This window comes from Fusarium coffeatum (assembly GCF_003316985.1).
Source record: "Fusarium coffeatum strain FIESC_28 chromosome Unknown BRIP53273_contig_267, whole genome shotgun sequence".
In the NCBI taxonomy this organism is placed as follows: Eukaryota; Fungi; Ascomycota; class Sordariomycetes; order Hypocreales; family Nectriaceae; genus Fusarium; species Fusarium coffeatum.
This window is the reverse complement of record NW_022158058.1, coordinates 1-15,452: the sequence shown is the minus strand read 5'-3', so window position 1 is coordinate 15,452 and position 15,452 is coordinate 1. Positions and strand designations below refer to the sequence as shown.

Genomic DNA, 15,452 nt, shown 5'->3' with positions numbered 1-15,452 from the left:
GCTCGATGGTAACAGCGACGCGACACCGTGAGGATCGTTGAAATCTCGATGAATCCGGTTCCGTGAAATCTCCTGTACGTCGAGTCTCACTTCGAAATTGATTTCCATGAGGAGGACTTCCTTCAGTTGCGCATGATCCCCCCTGTACACAACGGGCTTGATCTTGTCCAAGCCTGGGATGAAATTAAGCAAACAGTTCACGAGCACCTTGGCCAATCCGATGCTACACGAGGCAGAAACAGCCGTTGGCCTTATTCAGACACGGCTTAAGAATGGCAGGCAGCGGTGATAACGTCCTCCTGCTCGTCCTGTCGTCGGCGGTGGGACAGCACGGACAGATCGGCTTGGGTGTCGATGGCAGCTCTGCAAAGTTTCGTGCTCCTCTGTTAATGCCGATATTGTGCTTCTTCTTCTGCTTCACGTTTGCCATGGCGACCCAGATGCTTCTGATACTTGGATCTCGCTCCGGGCATCCACTGCTGTTCTAGGCGGTTTCTGGTCGACCAGGGCCTTGGATAGACTTGTTGAATTGGTGTTCGAGTCTTCTCGTCTTTGCTCGTCAGAAGGTATAAGTGAAGTTTATCTGCCGAAGGTCGTCAGGGTTTTCGGTAGTTGCTCTGGTCGAACAAAGTGTCAATGGGCAGGAATGATTTCCATCGGTTCCATTGTAGAGTTTCAGCGCCCGGTCGTTCTTCTAAATGGCTTCGGCCAGTTCCCCCATCGTTGTCTTGCGTATTATAGCTCTGGATGTTGATGTCTCGGGTTGCGAGCAAGAGTAGTTGTTTTTATATCAGTGAAAGATTTGTACAGTGCCAAAAGTCGTACTGGCGCTCTGGAAATTTCCATGTCGTGAATTTTTCTTATTCGTCTAAAATGCTATTCGATGTTTCAAGCGACAGGAGACGTAGATGCCGGACAGGGGGGCTTGCGACTTCCCAGGCTTGGTTGCTGTGACAAATGTTGTTAAAATGATGCTCAAGGTTAGACCACAGCCCGGAATCCACGCAAGCAAGACTCCAGGCATCTAAGAGTCACAGGATCCTACGTAGCAGAATGGCTAGTCAAGAAGCCATTGGCCGTCAATCAATAACAAATAGTAGGTTCAAGATCAAGATTGTAAAAATGTGGTTATGGCGCTCAATGGCAAGCCAATATAGGGTAAGTCGGAGGCAAATGCAATTCGTTCCTTCCCACCCCAACATCCCGATTGCCGATCATTGACATCTGTCAAGTCTAGTCATGCTGTTCGGTTACAAGTTCTTTCAGATGTTTTTGATTGATGATTTGCTTTCGTAGCTCACGGCGATAGAACACATTATTGTTCAACTTTTTTTGTGGTTAGCCCACAACCCGAACCACGAGAAATGCAATACTGGCTCAACTGCCGATACCATCGGGAAAACAAACACACGAGTATCGTGTCTTTCGTAATTATGCCGTGAGTTCAAATGCTAAATGATACGATCGCAAGCCCAAGGCCCTGACCTGGATGCTCCGTTGCTACCGTCGGTTCATCTGGACGTACGTGTACTTCAAAGTGGGTACAAAATATCCGCATTCTCCGTGATGGAGACCCGTTGAATACGACAAGTAATATTCGCCTATTTGATTGACAACATGGAAAGCCTTCAAATCTTGGCTTGAGTCGCATGGTCGAACCTCCCCAGCCGTGCTCTAAAATGACAGCCATGGATGTTAACCGAAATTCGTCAATAAGCAAATCATCAATCTCTAACGAGCTAAACGACAACATCAGACGAAAATCACTCAAAGGAATAAGACACACCAATCTTTACTAGCGCCGGGTATCTGAAACATGAAGGGGAGATGGTGGGATCGACAGGTACCATCGCGACTATCGAATCCAACGGTCAGAGATGGTGTTCATTTGGCGCCATTCTTTTATCTGCTAGTGATAGCCTAATCTCATCTCATGCAGGAACAAGGAGAGACTAAACCGACAGACGTACCTGCAGAACACGTTGGTGATGTGATGTTCACCACGTATTTAACCGCCAACAACCTCTTTACCCGTGCCCTGTTCCTGGACAGAACAAGGGTTTAAATGACATAAACTCCACTCCCCAACTGACATTGCCGAACATCCCAGTTCTTCAACCGGATAATCACCAATCCCCCCTCATGACAAGCTCATTCGCTAAACGGCAACGCTGCCCGAACCCCTTGATCATACACCTGAGACGAAGCGGAGATGTAACAAGGCATCTTGATTGTATGGAAGATATTCCCCCGTGCAAGGCTTGACGATGAAGATGCAGGGGTGACACTTATGATCTGCTGCTATATATCTCCACGATGGAAGTCGAGTTGAAGCTGCAATACACGCCAGTGGCTGTTCATTCATTCTTTTCATTCTACCCAATTTTCATTCCTTTGAACAAAGCAAAATACACTCTTTTGTTTGCTTTATCCATTCGTTCTTTACAGTCAATATGCACAAGTCTGCTCTTCTCGGTCTTTTGGCCTCGAGCCCAGTCTCGGCCCAGCTTCACAGCCTAGCGCAGGCCGCTGGTCTCAAGTACTTCGGCAGTGCCGTCGACAACGGCTACCTCAGCGATGCCGCCTACGCCAAGCTCGCTAACAATGTTGAGGAGTTTGGTCAGCTTGTCCCTGAGAATGGACAGAAGTGGGAGACTGTCGAGCCTGCTCGTGATCAGTTTACCTACACTACTGCCGATGTTGTTCCTGATCTTGCCAAGAAGAACAAGCAGATTCTTCGATGCCATGCTTTGACTTGGCACAGCCAGCTGCCCAACTGGGGTGAGTTTGTTCGAGCGCGTGTTCAAAAGAGGTGTTCTAACGAGTAAATAGTCTCTGCTGGAAAGTTTTCCAAGTCTGAGCTCACCGAGATTATCGAGGCGCACATTGCCAACGTTGTTGAGCACTACAAGGGCGACTGTTACGCCTGGGATGTCGTCAATGAGGCTATCGACGACAGCGGTGAATGGCGCGACAGTGTCTTCTACCAGACTCTCGGAACCGACTTCCTCGCCATTTCTTTCAACGCCGCCAAGAAGGCTGATCCCGATGCCAAGCTGTATGTCCACCTTCCTCCTAGCATGAATGTATCTCTAACGATTGCAGCTACTACAATGACTACAACCTCGAGCAGAACGGCAAGAAGACCGACCGCGCCGTTGAGATCGTCGAGATCCTCCAAAAGGCCGGTGCTCCCATCGACGGTGTCGGTTTCCAAGGTCATCTCATCGTCGGCCAGTCTCCTTCTCGCTCTGAGATGGCCACCGTCTTCGAGCGCTTCACTGCTCTAGACGTCGAAGTTGCTTTCACCGAGCTCGACATCCGCCACTCCGCCGTCCCTGCTTCCGCCGCCGCTCTGGCCAAGCAAGGTGACGAGTACGCCAACATGGTCGGCGCCTGTCTCGACGTCAAGGGCTGTGTTGGAGTTACCGTCTGGGGTATCACCGACAAGTACAGCTGGATCCCTGATGTCTTTGAGGGTACCGGTGAAGCTCTTCTCTACACCGACGAGTACGAGAAGAAGCCTGCCTGGACCAGTGTCTCCAGCCTTCTCGCCGCCGCTGCTACCGGCGCTCCTGTCTCCAGCACTGTTGCCCCTACTGCTAAGCCTACTACCATGATGACCATGACCAAGCCCGCCTACACCGAGACCGACGACTGTGATGAGCTTCCTGAGACTGAGGAGCCTGTTTACCCTACTACCATGAAGAACAGCTCTGCTCCTGCTACCACCATGGCTACACGCACTGCTCTTGGCCCCGTTTACACCAACATTGACGATAACGATGATGACTGCGAGGATGAGACCGCTGCTCCTTTCCCTACCTACGTTATCCCCACCAACGGCACATCTACTCTCCCCACCAAGGCTCCCGTCTACGATGACGATGAAGACTGCGATGACGAGTCCGCCCCTGCTCCTATCTACGACGAGGACGAGGACTGCGAGGATGATGCCTCCGCTCCCGTCGAAAAGGAAGACGACGACTGTGAGGAGGATGGTGACTTCGAGCCCACAGCCGTCGCCATCTCCACCGCCGCCGCCCCTACCCGCGCCCCCGTCGTCCGCACCAGCTCCGCCTACACTTACAAGTGGAACACCCAGACCAAGCCCTCCTATGACGTCCCCAGCGGCACCGCCCCTGCTGGACCTATCGGAACTGGAAATGTCGGTCCCGTTAAGCAGTACTACCAGTGTGGTGGAAAGAACTACAATGGTCCTACTGAGTGCGAGAAGCCTTACAAGTGTGTTGAGATGAACCCTTACTACCACCAGTGTGTTAAGGCTTAAGTGGTAATTGAGAGTGAGTGGATGAAAGAAGGGGGTTCGACTTTTATGTATATATTTGACTGTATAATTTCGTGTCTTGCTTGATGCAAGTTTGGGTAGATTTGTCCAATTTATGATGTGAACATCAGCTCTTGCTACCATGGAACTACGTGAGTATGAAGTGTATGTCAAGGCAAGGTAGATGAGCGTCGGCCAAGTATAACCCCTGATGGTAGTAGAACGTCGGGCCTGTCTTTGAATTACTCTGGAAAGCTGTTTCCTTTCTAAAGGATAGAAATCGGGGTCCTTAGAAACAACTTTATCTGAGGTTATAGCCCATCACTATTTGGACGCACATGAGTCTGTTACTGGTGATGCACAATACGTCACGTCGAAGCTTCGGGGGCAAGGTCACTCTATTTCCAGTACCTAACACTTCTACAGGAGTCCGCCCCTGAGGTCCTCAACCAGAACAACACGCGCCGCTGACCCAAAGAGCTGGACAGCAAAAAGAGGAAAATATCCGCCGATGCTTCAACCGCGTCGAAGACGAAACATGAAAGGCGATGTCGATAACGCTAGGAAAGAAAGTCGCGGAAGGCAGTATTGGGTTCGTCCTAAATGAAGACTATCCTGAGGATAAAGTCCTGTCGTATGGCCCATTACCTGGGAGCGGTATGTAGTTCATATCCTGGTAGTAGTCACAGTCTGTCAGCTACTGGTCCTCTTCTCATACCAAAATGTTTGCCCAGCCTCAAGGACGTAATTCATACCTTGACTACCGTTCCTCCCATTTAGTCATATCAACCCTTGACTTAAAGTGCGATAAGATCATCGCCCTTGAAGATATGGCCTGACGGAGTGACCTCCACAGCTTCCTGCTTCTCCTTGAGGGCCTGTAAGAGAGATTAGCAACAACGTGAGTTCTCACGGCAGTATATACTAACTTTGTCCTCCATGTAGTAGTCGTAGTTTGTGTCCGAAGCAAATCGCTTGAGTAGTCTGAACTGTCGACTTGTGTCAGGGGTCAACCCCCACCCCCGGAGGGTGCAGAGAAATGCTTCGAAGAATCGAAACATCGCCTCGTACTGGTAGTTATAAAACTTCATGTCCAGTATCTTTTCAATGATAGTCCGGTTGACTTTGCCCTTGGAAAGCATAGCCTGCTCTGGTTTGGAGAACATGGAATATGTCTCCTCTTCAGTGTCCGTGAAAACTCGAGCCACATCCGATGCAGTGGACATCTTCTCTGTCGTTGAAGGGTTGGATAGATTTGGTAGGAGAGTTGAACGATGAAAGTGTATGGAAAGGGGGCTTCTTTCAATGTTGAAGGATCTTGTGATGTGTAGTGGCTTTTTTGTGATGCGTGAAAGGGCTGTTCCGATGAGAGACTGAGGTTGTTGGGTGGGGAAAAGACAGAGGGCGAGCGAGGTCTTCAAAGAGGTCAATCTCCTGTAGTGTAGCAAACACACTCCCTGGCGGCCTTCGCAGTGCCAGACGGGCCCAGTGCGCTGGCACTACGAAGTACGTTGCTATGCAAACGAGTTCGCTATTGAGATGCAAATTACGTTACGTCTAAGCTCTAGGCACTCGCATTAGTACATCTCCAGCATCTTGTTTTGGTAGAGTTGTCAAGGCACTCATACGGACAATACCATCGTGATAATGGAGCTCAACGTCTTGGATAGCACGAATTTGTATGTTCTAGAAAGTAGACAGGGGTCAAGTGAGCACTGGGGTAGAATTACTTCTCTCTCTATCTATTCAGTGTACCATCTTCTTCTCCATGAGGTTGCCGCTCTTCCAATATCTGAGTTGTTCATGTGAAATCCATCCATAACAACCTTCATCTCCAGCTACCCTAAGTCTGGACTAATAGGAGCATAAGAGACGAAAGAATGGGACTAAAGTTATGCCGGTTTAGACCAGACCCTTAGGTTATGTAGCTTGTGTAGTTGGTAGTGCCAGGAGGAGGCTGGTCCGTCTGGAACTACGAGGGACCAGCTAGTGCGTTTGTCTACCCACAGGAAACCTGTCACTGTTACAGACCTTCTCTGCAACCTCTCCCTTATCTTTTTGTCTCCCAAGCCTTTCAACTTCTTCACAACTAAACTATTTCACACCTTCAACTACGGACAGAACAAATCGTCACAAGACCCTCCTTGTCTAAACCCAACCCAACTCAACATTATGGAATCGCAGAGCACCATGATTTATACAGGCGGCGATCTTATCGAGCCCGCAGCAACTCCAGAAAGAACCTCGATGTTTTGCACTACTGAGCAGCTTCTGCTCTTCTATGGAAAGCATGACCGCACGGTCCTGAAGAAACTCGTCTACATTACCTTTGACGAGTATGAGTTCGAGTCGCTGTTTTCGTACTTTCGGGCTTTCGTTGCTCGAATCGGAAAGTACAACACCCCGTCGGCAGTTTGCCGCTTTGCCCGTGTCAAGACTTTTGCGGTTAGTATATACACCCCTGAGAACTCGAAGCTGTTACTGATGTCTATCTTCCATAGGTGCGGCGACTCGAGAAGGAAGACATGGTCCTCATTGAAGTGACCAAGTCTGGCCACACCTTTTACAATGACAATCTCATTGCCCTGTAAAATGCCCAAGGAGAGGTTCGAAGGATGGAAGATGTCACGAGTATTATAGTACATCATCGATGTACGATGCCCTCAAGTATCATCACGATACTACGCGAATTTGGCAATCCTATTCATTTTTAGGTGTTTTGATTTCTTTTCTACTAAGGCTTGAGAACATTGTTGTTGTAGTAGAGACACAAAATAAAGATTCTTGCCTAATATTGGACCATATTTGTAGTTTCCTGTGCTGTCTTGACTTGTCTGGGCACTACTGTTTATAGGTACATGTCCTTTGTGTTCCGTTTGTAAAGTGTGTTTGACTTCTTCCAGTGCCTTTGCAGTTCAACTGCCCACTGAAACGGCAACTAGTGCATTTGACCACAGAGAATTTGCCCCTACCATCTTCCTTTGATTTCTACACCAACACTGAACCTTCAAAAGACACCAAATTTTCGCCTATCTTCACCACTGTTACTATTATCAACCGCCGCCATGCCTCACACGAACGTGTTCACCGACTTCGAAGAGGAAGTGATGTTCGCGGGCCGCAACTCGGAAACCGTTGTTCGAAAACTGCAAGAGATCACCTTCGAAGACTTTGAAGATCTGTCACAGTACCGTTTCTTTCAAAATTTTATTCTTTCACTTCCCGGAAAACCGACCTTTTCTGCGACGGAACGATTTCGTCGCCTCAAGCATTTCGCCAAGGCCAAAGTCGTTGTTTACAAGCTCAGAGCAGAGGTTAGTACAGCCCCTTGAACAGTTTCAAGCCCCTCGTAACGCTTCTTCAAAGGTCAAGATAGCTGCCGACTGGGAAGAACGTCGAGTCGTGGTGACACCAAGTGGTTATGTTTTTCATGGTGATGATTTGATCGCGCTATGAATCTATATCCAGGGTCTCCCATCAAGCCAGAAGGCAAGGAGGAACAAGGTCATGGAGGAACGAGGTCATGGAGTTAGGGGGTATATGGCTATGTGAGCAACGCGACACAGAAGGGGATGTATCAGAACCTTTCTAAGCGTCAAGAGCAAGATTAAACCGAACAATACAAACACCGCCTTCTCTTTCGATATTTCCCTCAACGCCTTTGTACATCTGTAGCCAATTTTGACGATACAGTGGCCAGCTTTGATACACTTATGACTAAGTTGCAGTAAACCAGTCGTTCAGGAGGCCGGTCCCAGGAGTCGGTCTTGGAGATGTGCATCTGTGCCCTGATGCATTACCTTGTTTAGCTGTACCAAGTAAAAAGAATACAGTCTTCACTTGTGCCTTTTTATTAGAAGCAGAGTCTCGTCTGGACCTATATTGTCTCCGGTACCGGGTACCTCTGTAGGCCATCTGCCCGCTGCAACGGCAACTACCTAATTCCGAGATCTCGTCACTGCTAAAGCACTCTGTCAATCCGGGCTACAGGAAACCACCCTTTCATCTTACCTGTGCCCTTCCTTCTATTTTCTCTTCTCCTTTTGAATCAAACAACGTCTCTTTTCAAGAATATTATCTACCATGCCGAAAAAGCTCCTCCAGCAAGAAAGCATCTTCGATCCCCTTGAGAAGTACCACCTGTCGCATGGCGAATACCACTACATCCTGCTGAAAAGGATCAACGTTATCTCCTTCGAAACATTTGAATTCGAGAGCCAGTTCCTCTTTTTCGAGAACTTCATGCGATATATTCCGGGAACAAGCACGCGTTCGGAGATCTTCAATGCCATGGATGATATCAAGATCATCATCGACCTAATTTATGAAGAGCACAAAGACATTGAACAGTACTATGCTGGACACAGCATTCAGTACCATATGGACTACTTGCTCGAAATGTCGATCAATACCGATGCGTGAAGAGATTCGCTGAGGACAAAAGTATAAAGTTCCGAGTTGAACAAGGGGTTAGTAAAAGCCTCCCGTTAAACTACATGGTCTTACTGATGACTTCGAAAGGTTGGGCCTGATGACATGACTCTCGCGACCCCCTCGGGCTATGTTTTCCGGGGCGACGACCTTATTGCCTTGTGGGGCCTACGACATCATCCGATATACCGTTCCGACTGAAGATTCCTCGTCTACTTGCTATGTTGGTTTCTTGCTTGGCGGGGTTGGATGCTGTTCTTGGAATGGGCATATATGTTCTTGTGTTCTCTTCCCTTCTGTGTCGGGTATGCCTAGGATAAGGCTATTGTCATTGGACGGATTGCAAAAAGACAGACTCTTACTTCTTCGGTTACACGTTGTACCAAAGTAGAGTCAATATTAATTCCTGATGCACACATCTGTCAGTCTCTGGCATCTCTGGTTTAACAGCGCATGTCGAGAAATCAACCTGTTGTAGGCTTGACACCTCTGACTTCTGCCCCTCCATATTACCCTGGACTGCACCAAAGACTCAACTCACAAACATATTCAGCACTTCCACCCGGTCCATTGTTCCCTCGACAATCGATTTTTTGGCTCCTTTGCCCACGTTCACGAACTGCTTGTCTTTCCCAAGATGATGGAACTAGTCGCCAACGAGGAACAGACACTAATTACTCAAGGGGCTCCGGTCGGAATGTTTACAACTTCAAATATTACCCTCCGACGACGTGAATAATACCACATCTTCCGTCACTCCCATGAACTACTCGTTTGGATGCCTAGGGTAGCAAAATCATCGACGGTATCGCCAACGGGAAAATCCAGAGATTCGCTTCCTCCGTGGGTATGAAAGTTTTTTGATGCCCAGAGGCTCTGACTAACATTGTGTGAACCAGAAAAGACTCGAGCTCTCGAAGGAACAAACTAGTTACACAACCTCAGCTGGGTGCGCTTTTTACGAGGAAGTGCTGTAACTGTCTCGTTACGACGCTTGATCAGAGAACGAGTGGACTTTTGTCTACTCGCAAGGAACTCGAGACAGTGCATAGATCTTCGCCCCGATTATTCGACGTGGATGCTGCTTCTGGCCCGAGTGATCCTCGCAAAGCGACGCTCAGTGGACACGAGAAGACAAAGGGGGTTTCAATCGCATTGCCGAGTAGAATCGCAATGGGTAAAAGTGTACACTCATCCTACCACTCTTGATTTCTCAGCTGACAATCCTAGGAAGTCTTCTAGATAAGTAAGCCCGAATCCAAGCCGAATCCAAACAGCACAAGGCAGGACGAAGTAACGAGAACGGGAACATGGTTCAGTTGGAGGAATCTGACCGGTGTCGTTTCGTCCTTTACTTCTCCGGACATGGTTTAATCGATAACTGGCAACGGAGGTGGATCTGGGACTTGGAAATGTAGTTCAATCCTCATTTCGTAAATAGCTACGATTCAATCAATGGACCGATGGTCGAGATGACGGGAGTTGCCACAAAATTCATTTAGTGTTCGCATTGTACTCTCGGGAGCGTAGGCTAAGTAGAACAAGGGAAGGCTCAGGGATGAGTCGCATTCAGGAGATTGGTTACAGGATTTGTTCTAGTTCAGGATATATGTTCATCATTCATTCATTTCCTCTACGTAGGCGCCGCCTGAGTCAAAGGATCCCGTTACTTGACGCTCTGATATCAGAGTAGACTCTCAAACCTACCTCTAGACGTTTTGTAGAATCCGAGTTTATCTCGTTGTGCACAATCGGCACTGCCTGGCATCCGTTGGGACTACCAGCTGCAAACGCTTAGGTCGCCGAGTAAATCTGCCCGTTGCAGCCTTTACAAACCTCCTGTGCCGGACCCCTCCCGCCTTTTTTTAATCCTTCATACCACCGAGCATTGTACAAACAATACCGTCAACATCAACCACGAACACAGACGTTGTTCGACTATTTTATCCTGATCCCAACTACCACTGTCATTCGTACTCATCAACTCATCCCATTCTTCTTTTTTACCGGGTCGACCAAGATGAAGAAAGCATTTGATGAATCCGAAAAAGCCATGCTGGCTAAAAAGCAGTTTAACCATCAAATCTTGCGCAATATTCGGAAGTTTACTGTAAAGGACTTTGAAAAATACTCAATGTATCTTTACTTCTACGATTTTGTCGCCTTGATTCCCGGGGCCGATTCCCCTTGCGCCGCCGACAACCTCGAGAAGGTGAAAGTATTCGCCAGGGCCCAGTCCTCCGTCTACAACCTTTTGCCAGACGTCAGTATAAACATTTCCACTACCCGGGCGTTTTCATTAAAATCTCCTCAAGATCACCAAAGATGTCAACGGGACAATCACCGAGTCTGGCGGCGCCATTAACGAAAAAGACTGGCCTGCTCCTGCTGTCCAAGTGGTTTAACTCCCGGTATGTTCTTGCGATCCTAGTGGGCAACGCTTGACCAGAGGCTGACCGGTCGATCTTCAAGTGCAAAGAATCCTCGTGTTACCAGCGGAGATGACGAGAACGTCGTTGACAGCACACTCGATACAAACACCAGAGGTACAGTTTTACATTGACCCAGCCATTCGTTATCCCTCGGCTAACCATTCTAGTGAAAACTCCAAGGGAACACGCACGACGTAAACGCAAGCAGAATGAATTTGATGAGAAGTTTCTTGGGGGACCGACAATGGATTTAGAAGCTCAGAGGTTACCGTTCTGTAAATAGCTGCGGCTCTTTGAGATGGTCGGTTGAACCCTCACGACGGGAGAGAGAGCTGAGGACCTCACAATAGATCGTCTCCCCCAAATGACTCGTGCACAGAACCATCAAATGACCGTGGTAAACAGCGGGTAGACTCAGTAGGGAGGCCCAAATCCATAACAGCCATAGAGAACTCCAAGGTTTAGTTGGCGTGTCCAGTGATTTCAGCGCGATTTATGGATGGCGTTGAGTTAGGTTCTGGGAAAGAAAGATATAATTTCGGGTCCGAAACAAAGCGAAAATGGTTGATAATTAATGAAAGATGACGTTCTGGTTTCCGGTCTCAATCCGGGGGCGTGATTCATAGACCAGTAAGTTGCTGCCATTTGTGAGGGTATATGCTAAGACCCCGACGTGCCGCTGGCACGCTCAGACTCACCGAGGGCACTACTCTCCATTGTAGAACCCGTGGTGATGGACGGAAGAACACCCTACCAACGGTTAACATCATTAAGCTCTGTGTAGTCTCCAGAATAAGTAGGACTCAAGGCTCGGTTCTCGGAGACTCTTGATTGCCACAATAGCAAGCCAGCACCGGCATCCTAGTCAGACCGCATCATGAGAAGGTGGATTATGGCGGCAGGTATCGGATGTCGGCAGTTCGTGATGAGCTGCCTGGATATCCGTTGACTCGGACCTCATTGTTGGTGAAGGTAGACCTAAATATTTATATCACGAGTAGGATTCATGGATGAGGCTTCTCGAGTCATTACTGACAAGGACACACGTATGGGCTGCTATTCGCTTTCATTCGGCCGCTGTCTCGCTCCCTTTAGTGAGGATTTCTAGATACACATGTAGTGCGCAGTAAGGAATAAGCCAGGTGTTGGTGCAATCGGATGCCTAGATAACATGAAGAGACTCCCGTTCATGAAAGGGGGACGCAGTAAAACGCGAACATGGGGGAACAAAAGGCCACGAACACCGACACTCCGATAAATTCGAGACAATACTGATATCAAAGGGATCAACCCATCCGTGCCATCCCATAGAGATACCTGGGCCATTCTTGTTAGCTTAGTGCACAACCCAAGAAGAAGGCCAAGAACTGACATGGGGATCCCGAACAATAACTGGCGCTCAACACACGCGACTGGAGTCGCTTCATACAACTTGTCGACTATGACCGGGACCAGAATCGGTAGGCAAGTCGAAAGGGAAGTTCTCTGATGCTCAGAAGATGATAAGGCCTTCAAGTGCCTTGAGTTCGCCCGCGGACTTCTGCATAACACCACTTGATTAGCGACGTTGCGAAACAGGACAAGATTAGACATACCTTCTTAATGAGCTTCATAGAAGCCTGGTCAAGCCAAGGTTGGATGGACTCGGGTCGGCCGTCATGGCGGCTTCCCTTCTCTACTCCGACAACGTGGTAGTAGAAGTCTCGGAAGTCCTGGTTCTTCAGGTAGCGGCCGAGCTGGCGGACGGACAACTCCTCGAGCTTGGCGAGGGTGAAGATGGTGTAGATGTTGTCGGCCAAATCGGTCATTTCGTCCCGGGTAAGAGAAAGCATTGTGTTGGAAGTAGCAAGAGGTTGATAAAGGGGTAAATAGTTGACGAAAACCGCTAGAAGAGGGATGTCTCGGAATGGAAGATGTGATGGTTTCTTGATCTGTAGTGTGTTGTTTGGAGAGCAGAATAATGATGGAGGAAGGATTCAGATCAAGTAAATAAGGTCAAGAGCAAGAATTGACACTTCTGTGCCGGTTAGCAGGCGCTTCGAGATGTGATTGCCAAAGTTACGGGGCAACGCGTTTGTTTGTCCATTCGCGCCAACCTCTAGGCTGCATTTCGAGCTAGTATCATGGCATCACATTTCTAAAGGCTTCGCGGTCGTCTCAGTTACACTGCCTGATAGCGCGTTGTTATGGTAGTCAACTGTTCCAAAAAGTTGGAGTGTCCGAACAAGCAATAGGGGGACAGCCATCATATTGAGCGCAGAGAACACATTGATATTCACCAGTATTTCAAGAACACAAGAACCTCAAAATGAAACTCAAGTTCTCATTATTTCATTTTCATACTATCTCTTCCATAGAAGGAGTTCAAGGCAGAGGTGCCATAATTCTCAGTGACGCAATGCCCCAGACCCGCTAGCCCAAATTCCCCTGGCACAAGATACTCGAATTCTCGGCATGACAGCTGCCAGTGCATCACAGCCGGTGACTTCATGATTTTAGACTCGCCATTAAAGGAGAAGCACAGCCGTTCCATCCCTCGGAAGAGAAGGGATCATTTTAATATCAAGGTGGAGTGATATCTGAGTAGACAGGATGATTGTTCAGGAACATCACATGGAACACTTCTATTGTTCAACCACCAATGCACGTCTCATAGCTAAGCTCAATAAATACAATATGGAAGGCTTATAGCCCAGTGTCTACAAATCTGCCAAGTCTCATGCTCACCGAGAAAGGAGAGAGTCCCAGTGCATTCGTTTACGTAAAGAGGACTAGCCCTCGAGCGGTACCATGGTACTTGATAGAAGCTGCCCGACCTCGCAGCACTGCCAAGGGAGCACTGCGGCCGCGAACCAGTCACGCGTCTCCTCGGAGAGAAAGATTCCGTTTGCTTCGGTTACCCCCACCTGGGCTTTCTCTCAGGTACACAGGTTTTGCTCCTCAGGTTTCTCTTGCTGAGTGAACTGAAAGTGAAATTCTCAGCTCCTCCCGACCATTCCAAACATGCACCAAGTCCACTATCTTGTGCAAGATGCAGGTTCTTGGTCAAGATGCATCACCTCTCTTGATGATGATAATGGCACCGCTGCTGATGGTAAGCTACTCACACTTCTCTATTTCCTGTGCAGGTTGGCTGCGAGACCACTCGAAGCTCATTTGCTAACACACACTCAAGGTGGCTCTAACGGAGCTGGAGATCGAGGAAAGCCGCCTGTGACAGCAGAACGCTACCCTTCCCCATCAGCTCATGGCCGCTCGCCAAAGAGCATGGAATAATCAGCGAGCAGCAACCAAGAGTCCAAATCAACCTTGGCCATAAGGCTTGTCTCCGCGTCTGCATCCAATCATGGTCAAAGCAACGGGCAGTGACGGGCCTCGAAAGCATGGTTCATCGCAGAACCATAACCCGCCTATGGCTGAGTCCAAGCAAGTGTTCGAGTTGACAATCCATCTTGAATCATCTTTCAGCATTCAAAGCTCATGGCTTGAGCGCCGGAAACAAGCTCGGGTTCTATGATCTTATTATTTACTTGTCTACCCAGCATGTTGCCTTCATGAGTCGTCGTCTCACCTGCGACGACGAAGACGACAGCGCATGTATGCAGCTGCCAACTCCCCTCCAGCCGTTCATACGTCAGGCCCGATGCCCATTCAGGGCTCTTTACTTTTCAGATTCACTCTTTCACAAGACACTCATGGTGGGGTGTCGGGATACATTGTTCGTGAGAACAAGCTGCCTGTTTGGGTGACCCATACTGCCCTCGAAGTTCATCACTTGGGTGCCGAGCTGCAAAGCACATCTGGGTACAAGGCATCGGAGAGTCCTCGCCACCTCACTGGGCTCCGCCGGTTTCCGGACTCCAGTGCAATTACTCCTTGACCTTGTCAAGGAAAAAGATCTTGGGGTCTTTGATCAAAACAAGGAGCCAGCCAAGAACTCACGGTCATGGTCTCGGCCTTGAAGATATCACTTTCAACGTCGAGTGCATTGCCACGCCAGCGTCGTTGCCGTCTTCTCCTTCCTGATCAACGCTTTTATATTATTTGCCGAGGGTCTCAAGCGCCGACGTCTTGTTTCAAGCTCCACTTCCGAAAGGGAATGCCCTGAGCAACAAGGTAACACTGTCAAAAAGCTATCCAGATCAGGCCAAGATCAGTCTTCTCTTACCGAATCGAAGATGCCCCTTTACTTCCCAGATTCATCTCTTCCACAAGAGATTCGTTGCTAGAGCTTTTGCAGGTGTCAGTGGGCTGGGCCACCTCATCAATATGCATGAAGGCCTCTCATATACCCTCCGAGG

The 15,452-nt window shown here is 48.6% G+C and overlaps 8 protein-coding genes across 8 annotated transcripts; 6 read left to right on the top strand and 2 right to left on the bottom strand.

Moving 5' to 3' along the window:
• Window positions 1-2,453: 2,453 nt before the first annotated feature.
• On the top strand, window positions 2,454-4,291 carry FIESC28_09783 (uncharacterized protein; the record flags this gene model as incomplete). The annotated part of the gene is made up of 3 exons (XM_031163918.1): window positions 2,454-2,781; window positions 2,833-3,058; window positions 3,106-4,291. 3 exons carry the CDS (start codon window positions 2,454-2,456, stop codon window positions 4,289-4,291), a joined length of 1,740 nt encoding a protein of 579 aa, XP_031012021.1.
• Window positions 4,292-5,085: 794 nt separating this feature from the next.
• Window positions 5,086-5,514, bottom strand: FIESC28_09782 (uncharacterized protein; the record flags this gene model as incomplete). Its single annotated transcript, XM_031163917.1, has 2 exons — window positions 5,086-5,166; window positions 5,218-5,514. 2 exons carry the CDS (start codon window positions 5,512-5,514, stop codon window positions 5,086-5,088), a joined length of 378 nt encoding a protein of 125 aa, XP_031012020.1.
• Window positions 5,515-5,935: 421 nt separating this feature from the next.
• Window positions 5,936-6,879, top strand: FIESC28_09781 (uncharacterized protein; the record flags this gene model as incomplete). The annotated part of the gene is made up of 3 exons (XM_031163916.1): window positions 5,936-5,967; window positions 6,298-6,733; window positions 6,790-6,879. 3 exons carry the CDS (start codon window positions 5,936-5,938, stop codon window positions 6,877-6,879), a joined length of 558 nt encoding a protein of 185 aa, XP_031012019.1.
• Window positions 6,880-7,353: 474 nt separating this feature from the next.
• FIESC28_09780 (uncharacterized protein) lies at window positions 7,354-7,821 on the top strand (the record flags this gene model as incomplete). The annotated part of the gene is made up of 3 exons (XM_031163915.1): window positions 7,354-7,602; window positions 7,655-7,706; window positions 7,757-7,821. The coding sequence occupies 3 exons, from the start codon at window positions 7,354-7,356 to the stop codon at window positions 7,819-7,821; spliced, it is 366 nt and encodes a 121-aa protein (XP_031012018.1).
• A 550-nt stretch (window positions 7,822-8,371) lies between these two features.
• On the top strand, window positions 8,372-8,710 carry FIESC28_09779 (uncharacterized protein; the record flags this gene model as incomplete). Its single annotated transcript, XM_031163914.1, has 1 exon — window positions 8,372-8,710. The coding sequence occupies one exon, from the start codon at window positions 8,372-8,374 to the stop codon at window positions 8,708-8,710; it is 339 nt and encodes a 112-aa protein (XP_031012017.1).
• A 2,029-nt stretch (window positions 8,711-10,739) lies between these two features.
• FIESC28_09778 (uncharacterized protein) lies at window positions 10,740-11,124 on the top strand (the record flags this gene model as incomplete). The annotated part of the gene is made up of 2 exons (XM_031163913.1): window positions 10,740-10,982; window positions 11,035-11,124. 2 exons carry the CDS (start codon window positions 10,740-10,742, stop codon window positions 11,122-11,124), a joined length of 333 nt encoding a protein of 110 aa, XP_031012016.1.
• Window positions 11,125-12,643: 1,519 nt separating this feature from the next.
• On the bottom strand, window positions 12,644-12,983 carry FIESC28_09777 (uncharacterized protein; the record flags this gene model as incomplete). Its single annotated transcript, XM_031163912.1, has 2 exons — window positions 12,644-12,691; window positions 12,747-12,983. 2 exons carry the CDS (start codon window positions 12,981-12,983, stop codon window positions 12,644-12,646), a joined length of 285 nt encoding a protein of 94 aa, XP_031012015.1.
• A 1,171-nt stretch (window positions 12,984-14,154) lies between these two features.
• Window positions 14,155-14,427, top strand: FIESC28_09776 (uncharacterized protein; the record flags this gene model as incomplete). Its single annotated transcript, XM_031163911.1, has 2 exons — window positions 14,155-14,245; window positions 14,327-14,427. 2 exons carry the CDS (start codon window positions 14,155-14,157, stop codon window positions 14,425-14,427), a joined length of 192 nt encoding a protein of 63 aa, XP_031012014.1.
• Between the last annotated feature and the right edge of the window lie 1,025 nt (window positions 14,428-15,452).